A 19,825-nucleotide genomic window follows, 5' to 3' on the forward strand; every position below is an offset into this window, starting at 1 on the left:
GTTGATTAATCACTTTTAACTATTTACTCACCCTGGAATTAATCACTATTAAAATGCAACATCTCTCATGAGTCATAGTGGAGCTGTGACTGACCCGGACCAAAACCTTCTTCTTCTTCTTGGCCTTCTCGTTGCTACCCAGCGGGCTGTTCTTCTGCGTGGTGTGTTTCTCGACCCCACCCGTCCCCATGTTCCACCGCCGTCCCCCGAACAGCTCAATGGCCTGCGCCAGCGTGGGGCCTTCGTACCTGCCGTCTTCCTGGAACGGACAGAACACACGACACAGATCATTCAAACGTGGATAAATGACGGGGGAAGTTTAAGATGGAGACGGCTGACGTTGCTGTTTACCTGATACAGGCTGACGTACTGCCGCCTCAGCCACTGCAGTCTTTGGTCGGGGAACTTCTTCAGCTTTCTGGTTGCGTTCACCAACTCCGACAGGCCCTTGTTAAGCATGTGAGCCGTGTGTTGGGGGGCCACAAAGTGCAGCAGTCTGTGGGCAGAGAAACGTGGGTTCAAATGCCGCCTGTGTTTTATAATGAAGGGACAGAAAAGTGACCTTCTGGGCTCTGGCAGTGACAAGGCAGCGACCTGTTGTCGGTGGTGCTGAGGCCGTAGAGGAGACTGAGGCTGTTCTCCTCCACCGTCATCTGGCTCAGCTTGTTCTGCAAACACACAGCGTGGACGTCCACACCCTGGTGACCCAGGAACACTGCCTGGAAACGGAGGGAACAAAATATAAATGTCACCAGTGGAAGGCATTTCTCATATTCCATTTCAAGCCGTGGCTGAAGATTAAAGAGAGAAGACATCCATTTTGAACTTTATACTACAATAAATATGATAAATATATATAATAATAAAGTTTTTAGAAACAAACCTTCACCACTCCCAGGTCCAACAGGCCCTCTGTCAGTCCGGCCACCACAGTCTGTCCCAGTCCCAGCGGAGGCTCGGTGGGGGAAGATCCTCCGCTCTGAGGCTTACCTGCCACCAAGCAACATTTACGACATGTTTACCAAAGTCATAAAGGCGAAAGGAAATTGAGCCGCTCGCCCCATATTAACACTTTAACGAGCGTTTTAAAACAGTGGGATAAACACACGCTTGAGTGAAACACAGTAATGACGCAGGAAATGATTTATTCTGTCCTGGACACTTGTTTAAAGAGGGATAATAAGCAAAGCGTGTCAGCAGCTCAACCGCCTGAAATGTAAACCCACATGCGACTCTGAAGGCGGCTTATCTAAGCTCATCTCAACATACTACCCCCGAAAAGAAAACTCCTTGTAAATAAACTTAGACAAAGAACAATGGCCGACATGATAAGCTGACCTGTTGGGCTATGGGAATAATATAAACACCAGACCAAGGGTTGTAAATAAAAATCCCTATCGGTCTGATTAGATACATTTGTTTCCGAATTGACAACGGTGACACAGTAAACCCACCGAGGTCGTTTTGACATAATGAATAAAATGGATGTAAACGGTGTGATGAGCTCTCAGAGGACATGTAGCTTGTGTTGTGGTGCTGTTCAGGTAGTGGTTTACCCCAGGTGAGTGTGGTGTTGTCTGGCTCCAGGCGCAGCAGGCAGCGGGCGGTGACGTGGCTGTCCTGGTCGTAGTGGATGACCGTTGCTCCCTGCAGCAGAAACTGATGCACGTCCGGCTGCAGCGACAGGACATACCTGAGGGAAAGGGATGAAAGAGATGCGATGAATGCGTGTGTGTCCAGAGAAGTCTTCTGTGTGTGTGTGGGGGGGATTGTGCCTCACCAGGGAATCAGCTCCGTGCCGTGGCTAAAAGCCCTGTGTGTCTCCTCCGTGCCGTGGAACTCCATCTCCTTTGCCGCCTGCTCGGACGACAAGTCACCCTCTGAGTCTGACAAGTCCCCGACCATGAATCTGCAGGAAAAAGGACAAAAGAAGAAGAAAAACCGAGGGATTTGAGTTAGTGCTGCATATTAAACTCATCACAGCACTAACTGACGGACTGCAAATGCATTCGACTAGATATTTAGTGCAGTAAAGGTTTGTTATACAGCTCGTGCATCATGCGTCACATTTCATATCCAAACTGCGATTTAAACCAGGCGCATTGGCTCGACTTCAACAGACTTACAAGACGTGATTTGATTCTGCTGGTGTCCTAAACGAGTAGGAACTAGAAAAAGAGAGGGGGGGGGAGGAGGAAAGGAAGGGAGAAGTGAGAGGGAGAAGATAAAATAAGCAAAAGTCAAGAGGCTATCAGAAGAGGAGAGGAAAGGTCGAGGCAGATCATCGCTCACGCTGTTCAAACTAATAAGCATGATCGATGTGATTCAGGAAGGTATCAGGATGTGAGAGGAGGAAACATAAAAGCCCCTCATGTAAGAAAGATGGTGTTTATGTGTAATTCCTCCACAGATAGATGAACGCCACACCCCTTCGCCAGGAACTAAGAGCTGTCATCCGGCGCTCCGAGACGGCACCGTAACTCAGAGTCAAACTTAATCCAGGTGTCCTCAACACAAACACAGCCGACCCCGGAGTCCTGCACTTCTGCTTTCTGAGCTTGGAGCCGTGGCGTGTCCAAATTCCAGCTGTTTGATAATCACTTCCCAGTGGCTCTGAGAAGGACCAGAGCTCGTTTTTTCCAACATTTGTCTCATCCTGATAACCATTTAATAAAGCCCATTCCGAATCGTTCAAGAGCCGACACAGGACAAGATATCCATGCAGCATACTGTATTTATGAATCATCCTTAAATGCAATAAACACAAACATGAGAGTTTATGGCATTTAAGTTTCCTTCATATTGTGCAAGACAGGAAGGAGACAGAGAGGAAAGCGAGCGATCGCTGACAGCAAACGTTCACACCGCAGCAATATTTATAGCGGGCGATTTTGATGGTTTTCACACGTCATTGTCCGTGAGCGAACGGGGGAAATAAAGATCTCAGTTTTGGTCGGAGACCTTTTGGCAGGAAGGGTCAAAGAGCCAAACAATAGAAACTTTCCAGGCTTTAAGCAAAGAGAGAGGAACTTTTTGGAGCTCTAATAAGCGAGGCTCAAGATCGAGTGGCACATAAACTTTACTGGCCAGGTTCATTACTCCATCATTTAATTTTTGTGTGATTTGTACTATAAGATGTGTAACAGCTGGACTGTTACACATCCCTTCCCGCTTAGCGCTCCTCCGCTAAGCAATCGGAGGCCAAAAGGGAATCATTCATCAGCATCGTTCATGACCTCGTGACAGGAAACAATCCTCCCTCCCCGAGACGGATTCTTTACCCGCTCTGGGGTCGCTCGCTATCCAGAACACGAGACATCACACTGAAGAGAGACCTTTAGATGCAAACTGTATGTCAATAAAAGAGGGAAGGGCCACTGACTGGTTGCGGCTGCGGTCCCTGAAGGAGTTGTTCATGGAGGCCGGCGAAGGGCCGGTGGACGTGGGACTGGCGAACGACTCGTCGGGGTCCTCCGCCTCCAAGCTGCGGTTGCAGGATCTGGAGGAGGAAGAAAAGGAAGAGTGAAGAGTGAAATTCAGATGGCAGGGAAGGTCTTGGCCATCTTTCTCTGGAGCACGCAGCTTACCTGATGATCTGCAGGATGTTGCTGACTGTGGCTTCTTTCTCTGGGACGTGCAGCCCGTCTGAGCCAGAGCGAGACACGAAGGCGTGCTGGCCGCTGTAGTCGGACACAAACTAGAGAGAGAGAGAAGGAATTTAAGCAGTTATATGCTGTATGTAGGCCTGTGTGTGTGTGTTTGTGAGATCGCTGTACCTCCAGCGAATCTTCTGTATTGTCCGGAGGAGGTTTGAGACTGATGATGCTCGCCGTCCCGTCCAGCGCGTCGCCCAGCTCCTTCAGGAAGACGCCGCAGAAAGGCACCACCTATCCAGCAAGACGCATTAATCATTAAAATGACACAAAACTACAACAAATGTGCGATAAAAATCCAGACATTAACGCTGAATGGAACCAACAACCCACCTTACATCCTGGGATGTTGAGTGCTCTGGTGACGACCTTCTTGTACTCCGAGGACGATTCGTGCTGCGCCATGGCGTCCTTGAGGCTTCTCATGGTCTCGATGTCTGACTGGTCCATGAACTGCCACATCTTCAACACCTTGCGTGACCTGATGTAGCAGAGGGAACCCGCTTTGTTCACTTTCTGCAGGTGAATGTGTGTGTGTGTGTGTGTTTTTATGTGTGTGCATTCTATCCCACCTGAGCCCAGCCAGGAACTCCATGACTCCGTTGTAGTTGCCCATGTTCCAACAGCATTTGGCGACATGGACCAAGTAGGAGAAAACTTCTCTCTTCTCTTCCATGGAGCTCGCCGTCAGCACGAGCCACGTCACCCACGAACTCACCTGTCCAAACAAAACCTTGCTCAGACTTGCTTAGGCCCAAATTACTGGATTACTGGATCTGTTGCTTCAAACCATCGAAGAACACGTGTGTTGTGAAGATAGATCGTTTAGGGCAGTAAACAAAGGGTTAATACATTATTTTGGGTGTTTTGATGAAATATAGTACATTTCCAGTCAAGCACAGGAGACACACACGGACCCGCACACACACGAAAAGATCAGATGTCAGTTGGCCGCCTCTCACCCTCTACTGTCTGCATCCATTTGTTATGAGCACACACACACACACACACACACACACACACACCTCCCTAACCCAGTTGCACAGCGTAACAAACATCCCCCGGCCCAGAGATCTATCCCCAAGTTATGTAAGTATCTGTAAAGCCTACCAGTCTGACTTCACTGGGACTAAAAACAGCTACACACACACACACACACAGAAACACAGAGAGAGTTTTAAGTTCTAGGTTCTGTCAGTAAGGATTCTGCTTGATTACATAAGTGTGCAGCAATGCAATGCAACCTGTGTGTGACACAACCCAGGTATGTGAAGTCCACACATGTATACGCAACGACACAACAACACAGTGAGGTTGCAGACAATGTCCTAACCCTAACCTAATAGACGAACATCTCATTTTATAAAACTCTCATTAAGTTTCACCCCCTGACTAAAAGCAAAACCGCCTCGCTGTCCGACCACGATCACGCCATCTTTTGCATTCCTGTGTGATGGCAGCGTGAGCGTGCGGAGCGTTGGGGGTGGGGAGGGGTCACTCTGATAACATAATCCATCACAGACTGCAGCTCTTCTCCTCTCAACTGCACTGCAGAGTCAATTGGTTTCTCAGACTGAGAGAAACGAAATGATGAAGAAAGACAAAACAGTTACGGTTGTTAAGTGGGCGACTAAACTATGACTGTAAATTAAAGTTAGTAACAAGGTATTTCTGTCTTAATATCAATGTAAGGGTCTACTTAGTAACTACTGAGCAAATAAAAAACATGAATCCACTTCCACACCCTCTTTCTGCAACACCGCTGTGCACACCAAGTGAAAACGGTTCATTATAAAATGTAAAATATAAATAAAAACCTGTAGTAGTAAACAGATAAACAGAATAGTATATTTAATAAGGAACATTACAGCTTTCAGCTTTAAAAGTAATTGTCTTTTGCAAACTCTAATCTCATTTCAGCCTTCTCCTTCCATCGGCAGACTCGGTGTAATTGACTAATCAGCGTTTTGTCATCCGTTTACTGTAACTGCACAAATAATGGTAATCAAATCAGGTTATTTTATTTATCATCGCGGGACAGTTCTTTACTCAATGAAAGGTCAGAGGTCATGGGCATAGAGACGCTCCTGGGAGCTTCTTGGGAGCTCACACTCCATGAATAGTTTGTCTCCTGAGGATGTGCAAAACGCTGCCGCTGCTCGCTTTCCCTAAAGTTGCACAATCGTGCAGCCGCGTCGGCAGCAGGGTGGCATTTAGGGCGCCATTTAGAGAGAGAGAGAGACGGAGACATAGAGAGAGAGACAGACAGAGAGAGGGACAGAGACAGGCAGAGAAACAGACAAACGGAGACATACAGACAGAGAGAGAGAGAAAGAGAGAGAGAGAGAGAGAGAGAGAGATGACAAGCAGAGCAAGAGAGAGATAAGCAGGAGGAGAGAGAGAAAGGGACATGTCCACTTTGTTGTTTGTGTGCGAGTCCCCCCGTCTTCTCCTTCTGTCCCTGTGTGTGCGTGTGTGTTATTAGTTGAACTGCGAGGGTCACTTTCCCCTTGATACGTGCGTTACATAACCAAGGTTGACCATAACAGACTCGACACACATGAGCACACACTGTGCCTGTCAGGGCTCTAAACACTGCTGGGCCCGACCTTCTCAACCAGACACTCCTCCACTCCCAAACATGGCTCAGCACCAGCAAAGCAGACAGGCAAAGCTCGGGTGTATTACAATTTAAGAGCTTAAAAGTAACTAATGTAACACAATCTGAAACATACCGGTAAAAATACGGGGGAGTATGAAATGTCTTTCAGGATCTGAAACACCGATCACTGATCTGAGCCCCCTGACGGGACCGTTACCCAGAAAACCATGACAACCGCCACCGACATCGGGGCTTCATCAGAGAGAGGGAGAGAGAGATCTCAGCTGTGCCTCGTCTTCCTTTGCGACGGTCACTATTCGAGGTATCTGACACAGGAAGCCTCCAGTGTCTTCTCATGGGGGGGGTGGGGGTTGGAGGGGTCACTGTTGTAATTCCACTCTAGTTTCATTGTGCCCATATATGGACACAATGCACATTTGGGAAAATATTGTGTGTGTGTGTCTCTCATTCTCTCGCCGGCTTAAATGAAAAACAGCTGATGTAAACACTGTGGAGCTTAAAGATGACATCATCATAGCGCCCACTGAATCTGCCTCTCACTTCTCCCTCGCTCTTAACAGTAAAGAGTTGGGGTGTATGAGTCCCAAACCAAACACAGTAACAGACTTCAAACAACGCCGTCCAGATCTCGACCCTCACCTCGTTGAAACGCGCCACCAGGTCCTCCACGGCGTTGCTTCGCTGCGCGCTCTGGGTGGGCGTTGCGGGCGCCGACAGCGAGGCCTTGAGGTTGGGGTGCCGTTTAGTGTGACACTCCAGGCTGCCCAGGTCACGCGTGAGGAAACAGAGGTAGTCCAGTGGAAAGACCTGCAGCCAGAGAGAGAGGGAGGGAGAGAGAGAGAGAGAGTTTGATTTATTCCACATCTTTGCATCTTCTTTGGCATCACCCTTTCAGACATCACATTCAAACAAATGTGTGTATGTATGTGTGTGTGTGTGTGTGTCTGTCCCTGCCCACCCGCTGATAGAGCTGCTGCTCCTGCTCAGTGAGGATGCAAGCGATCTCCTCGGGGAACTGGACGAGGTGTCGCAGCTCCGCCAGCTCCTTGCTGATCCCGCTGACGCTGGGAGGGAGCGAGCTGCTGCTGCTCATGCTGCTGGCCAGCTGGCGCTCTGGAAGAGAGGACGAGAGACAGGGGGGGGATTTAGTTTCACCGTTTCAGACTGAGAGCTTGTAATGCTGTTAGGAAAATAACGGAAAAGAGGACAAGGGGCAATAAGAGGGAGAAGATGAGACATTGTGTGGTCGGACGTTCGCTTTTTCAGCCAGAAAGCTTCAATCTGAGGTGTTTTCTGTAAATGTGCCGACCCATCAGTCACCACACACCCGTACTGCCAACTTACGTCTCCCCGATTCACCCTCTGGAAGTAAACACTGCTGATCACCAGCCAGTTCCTGTGTTTGGATTTCAGTCTAGTCCATTACTCTGGCTGTTTACACACACACACACACAAACCAGTCTTCATCCGCGCTGCCACGGGACTAATGGACATTTTCTGAATTGTCGCCCGTGCTGCCAGGTAGACGCACTGCATATTGTTGGGATGAGGGCCAGGCGAGCGAGCGGGCAGATCAATGCACAAACGCACGCAAGCACACACACGCAGTCTATGACACATGTATGCAGACACACACTTGAGGATGTCCTGGGTAACCCTTGAGATGAGCCACAGGTAGCCATGGCAACAGCAACGCCTGCACGGCCTCACAGCTTCTGTAATGTAACAGAAGGAGACCAGAGGAAAGACTCAGGCAAACACTGAATCCTCTCAGTATCCGACAGAGACGCAAACTTCCGATCTGCGGGTTCATGACCTTTGTCGTCTGTCAGCTCTCCCTCTCTCTCTCTCTGTCGGGCGAGTGACAGACAGAACCTTCAATGAAGATTCTCCTTTTGTCTTCTTAGGTCTTTAGTAAAACGCTGATCCGTTGTTAATCTTGTTTTATCGAGCCAAGACGTCGGCTCCGTCTGCGGCCGAGCTGCTTGTTTGAAGTGGAAATGAACGCGGCAGTGAATCTCAATATGAATTTCACGACACTCACCCATTCATTTATTCAGCCTTTAAACCTTTTACATTCAAACCTCCTCTGAAGAATTCATTACACACCAATGTGCATCAATGAAGAAGGAAATAAATATAAAGATGTATTCTGTGCATGTGTACCTGGTACTTAGTGATGCGTCGTGTTGTGAGAATGAGTCACATATAACCCCGTAACACCCATCTGATTGAGGGAACATGCAGGCGTCCAGCTGGTAGACACAAGGTGAGAATATGGACATGAACCAATTGACCGCAAGTGCCACCCCGATTCTTATGCATGAGCTTACTCATCTGCAATGCATGCTGAATAAAGAAGCAGTGTTTGAATACGGAGCAGATCGGCTGAAAATCCTTTTTAAAATCACCTTTCAATGCATTCGTCCTTTAAAAATAGCACACGATGGAGAGAGAAGGAAAATGTGCGTGTGTGTAAGTGTACAGGTTTCAGGCGTAAGATGGGATCAAAGCAGAGGTGTGTAGTGAATTAAAAAAAACAAAACACTGAATAAGTCAATCAGTTGTATACAAAACTAATTTCACACACACACACACACACACACACACACACACACACACACACGAGCATTTAAATGTTGCTTTTATGTACTAAAAGACCAAAACTTCTGCCAAGTGTGAGAGTGGAGACACGTGCTGTGACTTGAGTCTCCACTTGGCACTGAATAGAACAGAGGAAGTGGCACACACACACACTGACCGGTGTGTGTTACAGATCTCTGTGGTTACGCGACAGCTGAAAGCATCCGAACTGAAAAACTAAAAATCCAAACAGACCAGATAAGAACTCTTATCTAATTATCAGTGTGTGTATGAGTGTGTGATATTTCCTGGAGACCTGTCTGAGGACACATACACACGCTCAGAGCACATAAAGGAGCATTACACACACACACACATGAAGTGAAACACCTCTGGGCTTTTACTCACTGATCAGCTTGAAGTCGGTCCTGTGTGAGTGCTTCATGCTTCCTGCCTCCCACACTGACAGATCAGTGCCGGGGTGACCCGAGAAAACTCGTCCACATTTCAGCCGTCTCTCTCTCTCTCTCCTTCTCTCTCCCCCTCTCTCTCCCTCTACTTCTCACTTCCTCTCTCCATTTCAGACAACACTCAAAGTGGATCTCTTGGTGAGTTGCTCGTCCTCTCATTCACCTCGTCGGTCTCTCCGTTCCCCTCTCCTTCTCGGCAAACACTCTTCCCTCGCTCACTCCCTCCCCCTCTCTCTCTCGGAACTTCTCTCTCTCCCTCTCTCTCTCTCTCTCTCTCTCTCTCTCTCTCTCTCTCTCTCCATACATAGTTCACAGCCATGCGCTAGAGTTAGACTGGCCAGACTATCTCACTGTCTGAACACACACACACACCCACGGTGAAACTGATCGAGAGGATAACAATGCACTCAAAAGCTTTTTCTCGTCTCTATCTGTGTGTGTGTATGTCTCAACCATTTCCTTGATTTCTCCCTTTCCATTGAAACACACTCAGCACTGTGTTTGTACATTATACGCCGTTACACCTCCTGTAACTGCGTGTGTTTTTTTTGATAACTGGCAAGTGACTAAAATGCCACAATCTGCCGCACGACCTTTCAGATTTGTGTACATTCGAACCGTGTGCAGGCTTCGCAAACAACATTAAGTGCACTTTAAAAATCCTCCCAGGCTCTGCCGTCACTGCGATTCCGCCGCCACATCTGCTGTGGACGAGGAGCACAATGTACAATGACGACTGGGAGGAAGAAAAGAGAAAGAAAACTGCAATTTGCTGAGCTTGAGGGACAGCGGGCCATTACCAGTAGCCTACTTCCTTTGCCACAGTCCGGGAAAATTGCGCTGCGAAGGAAATGAGCTCAGCGTAAGAGCTTAAACCAGATTCAGAGATCATAGACGGGAACACGCTGCGGCTAAATCCCAGAGGCCTCTTTGTCTAGCAATGATTTTCTATTATTTCATCATGACCACAAGTGTGCAAACATTCACAGGGAAGGACGACAATCTCTCCCCACAAAGCAGCAATCTGACAGGACAGAAGCTCCAGGCTGTAGAAATGAAAATGTGATCTGTATGCATGATAAGCCAGGCAAATTCTCACCGTCTTACATTTTGTAAAAGGCTCCATGACACACACACACACACACACCTGTCACACCTTTGTATATTCCACATTTTCCAAAGACGCCAGCATTCGTCTTTTGCCCATTCCAGATGCCAACAGATCACCATGACAACAAAACTGTGTCACGCTGACCCAGACAGATATTTATCGTTCCCCCCCCCAAAACTCTTCTGTGCTGCCAACGTCCCTGTAGAAAGAAAACACAGAGATGTGCCTGACGCTGAGACATCAGAGAGGGCCGCAAAAAACGCTTTGGGGTCGTTACAGCGGACGTGGCATGCGAAGACGGTTAAGAAAAACATTCCGGCCATCACCGCGTGCATTAAAAGTCCAAGAATATCCCGTCGCTGGACAGAAGATTACACCAGTAATCCTTGAAAGCATTTGGGGGCTGCAGCCATCTGCAGAGTTTGCTCTCCAACTCTTATCTAAATGAATTATTGTTGGTTGCAGAAGTATCCTGTAAACCCCCCCCCCCTACCCCCCTCCACCAAGGCCCCATACTACCACACCGAGATGAACAACCTGTATGAGATCAGGCTTATCACCAATGTGCGAAGTGAGGGGAAACATGGGAACACTAGGGGCCGTCCCTGGATTCGCAAATCAACTCAACCTCACGCTAATTAGACGTTATTTGACATTTTAGAGGATTGAAAGGTAACATGATATCGGATCCAACACATACGTCTTCGTTCCTCCCAAGCGGGTTTTCAGGCTTTGGCTTTGCGGTGCGACATTAAGAAGCGCGTCTGCATTGAACACGCCAATGCGGTCGGGGGGGAAAAAAGCCTTCTCACTCATGCTTGTTTGAATATGAAAGGCTGAAAGTGGGAGCGGGGGGCCGATACCATAAAAGGCAGGAGAGTAACGAGCAGCGTCCAGACCTGCAGCAGGATTAACACACATAATCAAACCTGCACGCCTGTAAGGATTTGGTATCTATTTAAACCTGGAAACAAACGAGGCACAAGCCGCCTAAATATGTTGCCAGAAGTCGTAGACAATCGCTGCGTTGCTCAACAGCACGGGAACTCGTAGCGCTGCTGCAGTTTGCTGTTGTGGAATTCTCAGGGTTCTCTTTGAAACCCGATCAATTTTCTATTTTTTTTCACAACAAAACTGACACGGCTGTGAGTCGAAGCAGTGGCAGACGGTGTGTGTGTGTGTGTGTGTGTGTGTGTGTGTGTGTGTGTGTGTGTGTGTGTGTGTGTGTGTGTGTGTGTGTGTGTGTGTGTGTGTGTGTGTGTGTGTGTGTGTGTGTGTGTGTGAGAGAGAGAGAGTGTGTTTCTTTGCAATACTTCAACTGCTTTGGTCCAAGGTCAGCGGAGGTAGCAGGGAAACAGACTAAGTGTCTCTCATGCCGTGTGTGTGTATGTGTGTGTGTGTGTGCAGGCGGAGGGAGATGGAGCGAGCGGCTGCGCGTGTGTGTGCATGTGTGTGTGCTATCCCAGACTTGCCAAGACTTCTAAGCTGCTGTGTGCACGCGTTTCCCGTACTCCCATTATAACAGAACATGGTGTCATGTTGAAGATATGCAATTTGTGTGTGTGTGAGCGAGAAGACGAAGGGAATGCTTGGTAATCCGTACGCTTGCCTGGCCGAAATTGAAAATTGGCTATCAATACGGTAAATAAAGTAAGGAACGCAGGAGTGAATGTTGCTTTGAAATTATCGAGTGCTATTATATATGTGTGTGTGTGTGTGTGTGTGTGTGTGTGTGTGCGCGCGCGCGTTTTGTGAGGAAGACAGACTCAACGATCTAGCCAGAGACAGCCCGTCCCCTGGCACGCAGCCAGTGGAAATTAATGTGAGGATCGGCTTACATTTCTAGTCATACGTAACATCACTGTAGAGAATCTGGACGGACGGTTAGCGATGAAGTCATGCAGGCCGAGCGAGTGAGAGAGAGAGAGGGATTTGACATATAAATGGTGAAAATTGGACGTCTTGTTGTTGTCCTTTATCGCTCTGCCATGATCAAAGGAAATGAAACGTGCGTGTGTAGCGAGCGAGAGAGAGAGAGCGAGAGGCAGAGCGAGCCAGAGAGCGGACATCTGAGGATACGACGGGAAAAGAAGACAGGGCAACCGCCGGGATCATCTGCAGACGTGATGCTGCGGGTCCTGGGCCCAGAGTGGCTGCGGTACCGTGTGGGAAACGAGCACAGAGAGGAGCGGAGCGGAGCTGCAGGGGCCACAGGGGAGCAGTGAGAAGCTTTGACTCTCTGGAAACACACACAGATGCTGGCCGTGCTTCATGTGAACAAACACAGGGGTTTTCTGAGACCTTAGACGTATCGCTGCGAAGTTAGGGACAGTAAAGCTTTGTCAACATGGTCAGCCATTGTCTGGGCTTGTTTGGCCTTGGTGGAGGTCTTTATTGAAGTTCTATGTCCTCATTCTCCATCCTTCCTTTGACAAATACGACTAATTTCACTGTTTTTGCCTCGACTGATTCATATGATTTCTATGTTAGTATTTATTCCTGCTGATCGTTCCAAACTCTAGGAAACTCCCTCATCTTCCAGACACACACTCCTCCTGCCTCACCAATACACACACACACATTGATCGAGACTCCCACCTTTCAGCACGGCGTGGCTGGCGGAGGCCTGGGGCGGAGGGCAGGGTAGAGCAGAGCGAGCGCCGAGAGCGAGCGCGGCCTCCAGTAAGGCGCCGGTCAGCAGGGAACACAACGACGTCCTCAGGCCACAAGCACGGAAAGACCTGGAAGTTCACAAAGAGAGATGGAACACACAATTTTATTCTGAGGCTTGCAGACAGGACAAATCATAATCCCCATTATTAGTGCGGTCGGATGAAGAACACAGCTATCTACAGGACGAGATCATTTCCCTGTCAAACTTGTAAGCGTGCGAAGGAGCAAAGAGAAAACACATTGGACACAAACCTGGATTCATAAGGAGGAGGACAGGACCCGGGATGAAGGTCGGCGGCGTTAAGTCTGGATGTGTGGAGACAGGAACATCCAAGGCCAGACAGCAGGAGCTTCTTGGCAGGATGAATCACATTATGCTCCTCTTCATCCCGCACATAGCAGCTCACCTGTGATAGAACCACAAGCGGGTCCATTTAACATCTGATACAGACTCGGTGTTATTATCACTGGAAGCAGATCTGAGAGGTCTAAATCTCGAGTACACAAGCTTTTGATTTCGATATTACACGAGAAAACAAAACATATTTCAGATTAGGAGATGAGTAAAAATCAAACAATGTCCTTGTCTGTTTTCTTTATCTACTGCTGCCTTCTTGGAAATGTGATTTATTCCAAATGACTTTCAGAGTTAAATAAAGGTTGTATAGATTAAAATTAGATCAAAGGTGGAAGTGAAGAACAGGGATTTGAAGAGGAACGTGAAAACCTTCTGCCGAGAGTCAGACGGACACCAGAAGAATGGAATGTGTCGAGTCGAAGTCGAGAGGCAACAGCTATATCTCTGCACATGCTTTTTCACCTTTTCAGGTCGTTACTCTGTTGAAGCGGAGGGAAGTAGAGAGCTTTGTAGTCCAAGAACGAGAAATGCAACAAAAGCACAGATACAACGAACAGAAAGGACGGTGGACGGGATCAGAAATTATGATCGAGGCAGAAGAAAAGAGAGAGAAGAGACGTCGATGAAAAGGTTTGGACCGAATAGACAAAACATTGACCTTAAAGAAAAGCCTCCAGCTGCTTCACTTCACACACTTCTGGGAAGATAATCCATCTGACAGACAGAAACACTTATCCAACACCAGCCAGTCCTTCTTTGTCCTGGGGTGAACCTGCCGAGTTGATTCGCACACACACATATCAGCCGAAAAGCCAAAAAGCCTGCCTTAATTGCAGTGCAGGTCGACACTTTTGTGCATTCAAGATTCCAGATGTTGACACTTGAGTATGAAATCTGAATTGCAATAGTTGAAGAAGAAGATACAATTTACGAAAGATCTTCAAAAGAACAACATAACCATGGGGTTGTGACAAAGCTTGTAGGGTTTGCACACCTGCTTCCATGCCCTGAAATGCCACCGCCAACAAATCTCCTGCTTGCAAAAAGTGCAGGCTGGCAGAGGCAACACACACACACACACACACACACACACACACACACACACACACACACACACACACACACACACACACACACACACACACACACACACACACACACACACACACACAGAGTATCTAGCTCTTTCAGTGGGATGGGTTTCCTGCATTCCTGGCTGTTCTCAAATCTGGATCATCCTCAGGGGAAGCCGATCTACCAGCTTGCACATCACCCCTGCAAAATGGATTTAATAACACACGCACACACACACACACACACACACACTTTGAAAGAGGCCACTGAAGAACAGGCGGCGGTGAGTGTGTGCGTGCGTCTATGCTGTATGTGCTGTATGTACTGTATGTGTGTGTGTGTGTGTGTACAAGCCTGGTGGCAAAGGACATAGCAGAGAGTTTTAAGGTAGTTCATGTCTCGGGTTTCATAGATGTCCCGGGAACGCAGACGAGCGAGTCGATCCCAAAATAAAGAGGGAATGGCAGGGATGTGGGCCTCAGTTAGGTGAAGAACTCATGTCAGAAAGTTGATTAATCCTGGGAATGTTTCACTTTCCTCAAAAAGTTCTGTCTTCAAAGCAAAACTCTTCCTGTCTAATACATGTTGTCTATCCCATGAAGTTATCACACAAAAGTGTGTGTGTAGGAGCTGGTAATGAGTTAAGCTCAGTAAAGGTAAAGTCCACTACTCGTGACTCATCTCCCTGTTTTCCATTTACAGTAAATGAATAATTAAGAATGAGACATTGCTACAAATGTCCGTAATTCAATACCTTGCATGAGGCTGCAATAACAATGAACATATGATCATCTGGTCTACTTACAAACATGTTCTTGGTACAAACTCCTGTGTGGAAGATGTTGAAACTTTCCTCTGAAACTCATTAGTAACCAACCACACAAACAGATGGAGATGGATGGTTGGAATTGAACAGGCGACCTTCCTCACCCCTCAACTGACACTTAAAGCAGCTGCAGCTGAGTTTAGCAACCAAACCTGTTGAGATTATAATACACATGAACGTGTACTAACTACGTGCCTAATCAATACTTGTGAATGGGTTTGGGTTTTAGTCCCGTTAGCTTCCAGCTGGACTCATTTCTCTGCCTGGCAACAGCAATTCTGGGAAAGGATTAGCAGCAGCACTGTGGGGCACTGCAGAGATCTACTGAACTTGAGCTGGAATCCACACACACGCAGAATACATACACATGTTAACACGCAGACAAATGTGCTCACTGACTCACTCCTGTGGCATCACACACACACACTCTCCCAGACACACACACACAGGGATGAGTCTGCAGGACACTGGAGATGCTGTTGATCCCTCTGCCCCGACCCAGCCACCCAGAGCTTGACCCTTTTTGCTTTGATGTTTCTGAACCACACACTCACTCCTTTCCTCGATCACACACACACACACACACACACACACACACACACACACACACACACACACACACACACACACACACACACACACACACACACACACACACACACACACACACACACACACACACACACACACACACACACACACACACACACACACACACACACACACACCTGTAGATTCTGGGGCAGAGGTTACACAATACAATATGGACCAGCTGTCTGTGACATGCTGCACTAGGGTGGATGTGTATGCATGTGTGCGTGTGTGTGTGTGTGTGTCCATGCTGCATTCTACTACTGCCACTGTGGTCTCTGCAATACTACCCCCCCCCCCTCCACCCCTCTGCCCACGTGCCACCTTAAGCTCTCTCCTATGAAGCCCACATTTAAGGCATAGAAGCACATAGTTTCTACTAAGCTCTACTTTTAGCAGCATCACGGAGGGTTGAGGTCAGCCGAGGTCAGCGCAGGGTCAACACCACAAGAACTCCTGTTATTCTGGTCTGTGAACTCGGCGCTGAGGTCGCCGTGGAGACATCAGCCTCAACCCTTCCTGCACTGAGCAACTCATCTCCTCAGCTATAAATCAACGAGAGATTTGAGATTTTTTTGGCCAATTCCGACAGTCAGCTATAGTCTAACACACAGTCTAAAAGGCTCCATATATATAATGAGGGTATATACAGTATATAGGTGAATATTGGTGCAGATTATCATTTGAGATCACCACAAGATGCCTTTTGGCTAAAACAAGCTGTTATATTTTACGATACATTACATACCAAGTTAAAGGTCCAGGAATCTGGTTACATTTCTTTTGCCTTCAAGTGTCATTCCAAACAATTCCTGCAAATGGTCGTAATATATAATAATAAAGAAAGTACATTGGCAAGGATCAAGAAAAAATAAATAAAGAATATCAGATATCTGGTCTCTATTATATTGTTTCATTTGTTGATTAGTTTAATTTTGATGTCGGATACAAATCTTTAAAAAAAATCTTTTGCCTATTTTGCCCCTCAAAAACGCGTTGGTTTTGTAGCGGGTAAGATAAGATAAGAGGGCCAGAGTGGAGGCAGCAGAGCGGCGTGAGGATGGAGACGCTGCGTGAAACAGCTTCAATCAGCCGTACCTCGTCTGTTTGGAAAGTCGGTCAGGGGCCAGGTATGTTCAGCAGCTCTGGTATCTCGGCGGCCAGACACTCGAAGTCCCACCCACCTGGGACAATGTAAACCAAATCAGAAGACATAAACCAAGCACACCTAAACATGCCAAGCCCACGCTAAATGGATCTGGAGTCAAAGAGGGAAGAAAAGGGGGCTTGGAGGCTCTCTCTCTCTCTCTCTCTCTCTCTCTCTCTGCCTGGACTGTCTCAATGTTGGTCCAGTGCTCATAGTGCAACATTGTGTACACAGATGAGTGCGGTGTGTCTTTCTGCACGTGTGTGTGTGCGCGTCAACCACGTTTGCAAGAGGTGCTCGCGCTTCAGTGACCTGTAGATTAAACTTTAGATACCAACATCCGGTACAATCACAATGACTACCATCACCGTCAAGTGATGATATGTGCTGTATTCACCTGCTTCTGATTGTGTGCTAGTGGAGAAAACTGCAAACACAGGCGGTAACTGTATCAATCTTTATGCAAAATACCACTTGGGGTCAGTTTGCACTAAACCTGGGTTGGTTAATCCAGTTTAAGTGCCGTATCAATAATATTGGCCTAGTTGAACCTATACATGACAAATAAGAGAGAGAGACCACTGCAGGGCAATAAAGGATGAGGGATACATGGATTTATGGAGGAGAGAAGGAGAAGAGATGAACCAGAGCAAACAGAGAAACCAGAACGGCTTGATTAGATCGTGATACTCTGTTGAATTTCACAAGGAGGCGATTCACAGATTCAGATCCAAGTGCCAGGCCAACATCCCCGAGCACCTTTAATAAGCTGAGGGCCACGCTGCCTCTGTTGCTCTCTCTCTCTCTCTCTGTGTCTGTGTGTGCGTGTGTGTGGCACACGCATAAAATCAAAAAAGAAGCTTTCCATTACAAAATGCGCAAGTGTGTGGAGGCATAGCAACAGACAACACACTCCGTTTTGTGTTTGTATGCAGATGATGCTGTGGTTTGTATTATGGGACACTGGGACAAACGGTCCTGTCAGAGCAATGGAGAAGTCATGTAATATGGAGACGTATGTACAAGAGAGGCAGAATCAAAGAGAGAACAGAGGCAGAAGTGTGTTGCTTGACTCGTCTCCAAAACTGCAGCAGCGCAGCCACGGTGTAATGTGTTATCACAGCCGATAACAATGATGGAAAGGGAAAGCAAGAGTGGGTCGAAAGGAGAGAGAGACAGAAGAGCAGAAAGCAACAGGAAGGGTTGGAGAAGCGGGGGGGAGGAAGAGGAGGAGGAGGAGGAGAAGGAGAGGAAAACAGGGCAAACAGACAGCGAGAAGGAGGAAAAAGCGAGGTCACAGCGAGGGCCACAATAACCTGGAACCCATTACCTCGAGCTCCCCGCTGGGACCCTTTCACTCCACCGCACTCGCCCCAATTACAGTTCTCATGACGTCATACAACGCCGAGCCGGCCGCTCTCCCCCTACAGACAGAGCGGCGATAAGAGTGTTTTTCAATGTCGGAAAGCTCCAGACACGGAATACTCTGGGTACTGCATGTTTAAATTAACGCTTGAAATAGGTTCAGAATGTTAAAGGTTGCATTCTTTAAGTGACGGTTTTTACTGGACGCCACCATCAGCCGGAGGCCCTTTTGAAGTTTAACCCTTTTTCTATGATTACATCCGTCAAATCATACACAGAATAGAAGTCAACATCCTCCTCTCGCCTCTCCGTTATGGCATCTTTCTAGCTTTCTTATGCTTGCGACCACATTCTCAACATAACTACGCCTCAAATTCAGCTTCACTCCTCTGCTCAAAAATCAAACTGTGGTGTAAATCTATAAAAGTCATGTCTTACACCCAGAAAACGACACACGGCGGTGAAAGTGACACGAGCAAGCGTAGCAGCAGCAGCAACAACACATCCAGAAGTAAACTGTTTACTTACGCCAGTCACAGAAAAGCTGATAAATTGAAGAGAAGGGGAGAAAAACTGTTGCGCTCCAATCCCTCTGTCTCACAAACACACACAGACACAGAGACAGAGACAGAGAGAGACAGAGAGAGAGAGAGAGAGAGAGACCGAGATCTCCACATCAGTGAAGAGAGAGAGAGAGAGCAAATGAAAGAGAAAGATGGGAAGGAAAGGAAAGGGCAGAGTGAGAGAGAGAGAGAGAGCGCGAGAGAGAGTGATCTCAGCCTTAAGTGAAGGGTACCCCCATATTAGGTTATGAGGCGACCGGCCCATCGCAAACAGTCAGCAAGCAGAGAGATCTTAATCAGGGAGCACAAACAGACAATGGCCCCGGAGACGCGCTGCATACGAGGTTTCCATCGATCCTCCCCGGGGAGAGAACAAGGTTTCCGACGTGTAAACGATGTCTGAGATAAGCTCAAAGACGATCTGGAGCCATTACGCTGAGCCTGAAAATCGACCCTCCCGTCCCAATTTCCACCGCGGCCGATCGAATCTGCGGCCATCAAAAAGGTAGAGCAGGGGGCAACGGTGCCAAAGAGGGGAAATCAGGAGCGGAAGTGGAAGGAAATGATTTAGTGTTATTAGAGTTTTGTTGTGTCTGCTCACAAGAAACACATCTCAATATAACACACCAAACTCTCAACTTAACTGTCTGCACAGAGGAAATGTCTCAGTTATTTTCAGGCCCTAATTACAGACTGTAACACTGTGATTGTTGTGAAGTGTTAAAGCACAAATCACCTTCAGCGGCCAATCAATGTCCAAGCTCCGAGAGGTTGAGCCGCTGCTTTGG

The 19,825-nt window shown here is 47.7% G+C and overlaps 1 protein-coding gene across 4 annotated transcripts in view; it reads right to left on the bottom strand.

The window, feature by feature from the left end:
• The window catches only part of plce1 (phospholipase C, epsilon 1), a 47,369-nt gene that overhangs the window by 14,473 nt on the left and 13,071 nt on the right, over positions 1 to 19,825 (bottom strand). For all 4 annotated transcript variants that reach the window (XM_076151555.1, XM_076151553.1, XM_076151554.1 and 1 more), the window contains exons 6-20: positions 13,366 to 13,520; positions 13,039 to 13,181; positions 7,235 to 7,389; positions 6,916 to 7,083; positions 4,226 to 4,371; positions 3,987 to 4,134; positions 3,777 to 3,887; positions 3,588 to 3,697; positions 3,383 to 3,499; positions 1,781 to 1,909; positions 1,557 to 1,693; positions 884 to 990; positions 595 to 719; positions 352 to 496; positions 95 to 259 (exon numbers count right to left, since the gene is read on the bottom strand). In XM_076151555.1, coding sequence (XP_076007670.1) covers positions 95 to 259; positions 352 to 496; positions 595 to 719; positions 884 to 990; positions 1,557 to 1,693; positions 1,781 to 1,909; positions 3,383 to 3,499; positions 3,588 to 3,697; positions 3,777 to 3,887; positions 3,987 to 4,134; positions 4,226 to 4,371; positions 6,916 to 7,083; positions 7,235 to 7,389; positions 13,039 to 13,181; positions 13,366 to 13,520 — 2,061 coding nt within the window. The remainder of the gene's footprint in view (positions 1 to 94; positions 260 to 351; positions 497 to 594; positions 720 to 883; positions 991 to 1,556; positions 1,694 to 1,780; positions 1,910 to 3,382; positions 3,500 to 3,587; positions 3,698 to 3,776; positions 3,888 to 3,986; positions 4,135 to 4,225; positions 4,372 to 6,915; positions 7,084 to 7,234; positions 7,390 to 13,038; positions 13,182 to 13,365; positions 13,521 to 19,825) is intronic.

This window comes from Genypterus blacodes, unplaced genomic scaffold (assembly GCF_046128005.1).
Source record: "Genypterus blacodes isolate CSIRO-AG114 ecotype Tasmania unplaced genomic scaffold, CSIRO-AGI_Gbla_v1 ptg000055l_1, whole genome shotgun sequence".
NCBI lineage: Eukaryota > Metazoa > Chordata > Actinopteri > Ophidiiformes > Ophidiidae > Genypterus > Genypterus blacodes.